The sequence below is a fragment of the Suricata suricatta genome, chromosome 2, assembly GCF_006229205.1.
Source record: "Suricata suricatta isolate VVHF042 chromosome 2, meerkat_22Aug2017_6uvM2_HiC, whole genome shotgun sequence".
Taxonomy (NCBI): Eukaryota; Metazoa; Chordata; class Mammalia; order Carnivora; family Herpestidae; genus Suricata; species Suricata suricatta.
In genome coordinates, this window is record NC_043701.1 from 146,187,759 (window position 1) to 146,190,170 (window position 2,412).

At 55.4% G+C, this 2,412-nt stretch overlaps 1 protein-coding gene across 1 annotated transcript in view; it reads right to left on the bottom strand.

Moving 5' to 3' along the window:
- Positions 1-1,055: 1,055 nt before the first annotated feature.
- Positions 1,056-2,412, bottom strand: part of LOC115276155 — a 58,107-nt gene continuing 56,750 nt past the window's right edge. Inside the window, exons 14-15 of the mRNA XM_029920016.1 lie at positions 2,215-2,250; positions 1,056-1,166 (exon numbers count right to left, since the gene is read on the bottom strand). Of these exons, the coding sequence (XP_029775876.1) occupies positions 1,056-1,166; positions 2,215-2,250 (147 nt within the window). The remainder of the gene's footprint in view (positions 1,167-2,214; positions 2,251-2,412) is intronic.

The window sequence follows — 2,412 nt, forward strand, 5'->3', positions numbered from 1 at the left end:
GGAACAGGTGGGGATGAGGGCTGATCCCAGAGCTGCTGCGGAGAGAGGAAAGGAGGACAACAAGAAGCCCTGGACCCAGGGACAGGTGGCCTCCTGGCTGCAGGACCTGCAGTTCAGGCCTCTCTGGGCCCTACTGAGGGGGGCCGGTGGGGCTGTGCTCTGTGAGGAGGAACGAACCCCAGCCCAGTGACCTTGGCCCAGTCTAGAGATATTTTGGCTTCTTTGAGCCCCAGGTTGACCATTAGCAATCTCTCTAGCTTCCGTCTGAGGCTCCTTGCAGGGTCAAAACCGGGACTGCCACACTAATGTGCCTGGTCCCTAGTGGAGCAGTTCCAAAGGATGCATCACTGAAGGTGCAGGCCTGGAGGAGGGCAAAGCCCAGGAAGGCAGAGTATGAGGCTCCTCATTCCTCAGCCAGGGCTGCCTGGGGCCTCCCCACCCTGTCATCACTCCCCCTGTAGGGCTGGGAGCTCCCTCACAGGGTGTGGCCCTAGCACTTCTGGGGTGACGGTGTCTCCCCCCAGCCTCCTCCTCCATGAGGCCCTTGTCCCCGTGTCAGTGTGTCCAAGGAGAACGCAGTTAGCTCAGTCCCTCAGTCTGCTGTGCTGAGTCACACAGGGGTTGCCAGTGCCACTGGCTTTTCTGGGTAGTTTTACAGTGGGACAAAAACGCTCAGAACTTTCCTTAAAACATTGTTTTTTCTGACCAGTGGGAGACTGTGTGGGATTGAACCCGTGTTTTACTCTGCCTGCTGGCCAGAAAAACAGGAGCCAGTGCCAGAGCTGCTGACAACCTCTGAGACAGCCTGGGACTGGTGGGCGGTGGCCAGCCACCAGCATCTGCAAAGCTGGGCGCCTTCTAGTGGGGAGACCCCGGTACGGGCCCCACAAGGTGGGGGTGAACCCTCACACTCTCTGGCCTCTCCTGGGGCCCGGGATCGGGATGCCCTCTGCTTTCTCTCTGGTGCCAAGGGATCGACGTAGTGGCCATAGAGCTCATCTCCACCCAGGCCACGGGTCATGTGGAGCCACAGACCGGCTGTCCTCCCCTGTCCCTCAGCCCCACCTAAAGGCCCTTCTCACCTCTATCCGTCTTATCGTGTGTTCCTGGTACATACAAGAAGGGACAATCACCGGGGCGCGTGTCTTTACACATCTCTCTGAGTTCTAGGAACAGAAAGTATATTTTGCTCTTTTCTCTGGCAGCTCCTAGGTGCAGCAGATATTATCTGCACCTCCTGGTAGCTACTCAGGAAAGGTGGCTTGGGAGATTTGAAGGTCAAATCAGTAGCATCCTGCACTATGGGAGTGTCCCCCAATGGTAAAAACAAGGAAATCAATTTATTTGTAAATATGACCTTTTCTGCCCAAAGGCTGATACAGTCAATCTGTCCATTTGGTTATCTGGGGTCTGTCTGTGGTGGAAGATCCTGGTCTTAGGGCTGTGCCATGGACAGGAGGGCTGTCAGGGTGGGAGCGGCCAGGGCTGCATTCATTTGACCCTGGCACCTCCCCCCTCCTTAGGCAGTACGGTCTAGGCAGTGAGGCCTGTTTCCTATCCAACCCCAGACCCAGGTTCCCGTCGTCAGACATGGTGTCCTTGCATTAATTACTTCCTCTGGGATCTCTATCAGGCTGATAGAGGATCCACACATAGACTGCATACCCGACCCTGGCTCTCTGTGCTCACCTGATTTGGGCCTGCCTCACAGCTCAGTGGCGGGTAAGACACTATCCCACCTCCCCAGCTTGCAGCCTCTAAAATCTGACCGTGGCCAAACCTCTTGCCCTGGCACGTGACAGGAATGAAGATCAACGAAATGCAGCCTATCTACATCAGAGCCTGGGCAGGGACCAAGTTCTGAAATAGAAGGCTCCTTTTCCAAAAGTTCACCTGTGTACTATAAACGTCCTTTCGAAATTGATAAAAATAAAAAAGCCCTTCATATTTCAGTAAAGATCAGAGCACTTGCCGAACCAGGTAATCACAAGTGTCTAATCTGGTGGCATAGGCTCTGGGTCAGGCTGTGGTGCACAGTCGGGAAGGGTGTTATGAGTCCTAAGTCCTCCCGAGGGCCCTCCCTGCACCCTCCCCATTCTTCATTCTGCCAGCTCTCCTGGTGCTGGCGCAGGGGGTGGAAATATCCCATACCCATTTGTGAAGGTCAGTGTGGGCACTGGGCATGCTGACATGAGGACAAAAATCACGACTCACCATTATTATTTTCGGCACTGGTGGCTCTCTGCAGGGCTAGAATGATAAAGAGACATGAGCACAGGCCAGAGGAGCATGGAGGGTGCTGGGTTGGCCATGCAGACAGGAGGGGACCCTACGCAGCAGCAGCGACACAGAACATGGGCATCGGGGTGTCAGTCTGCGAACCCCCTGTCCGTGGGATTTGGTCAACCGGCT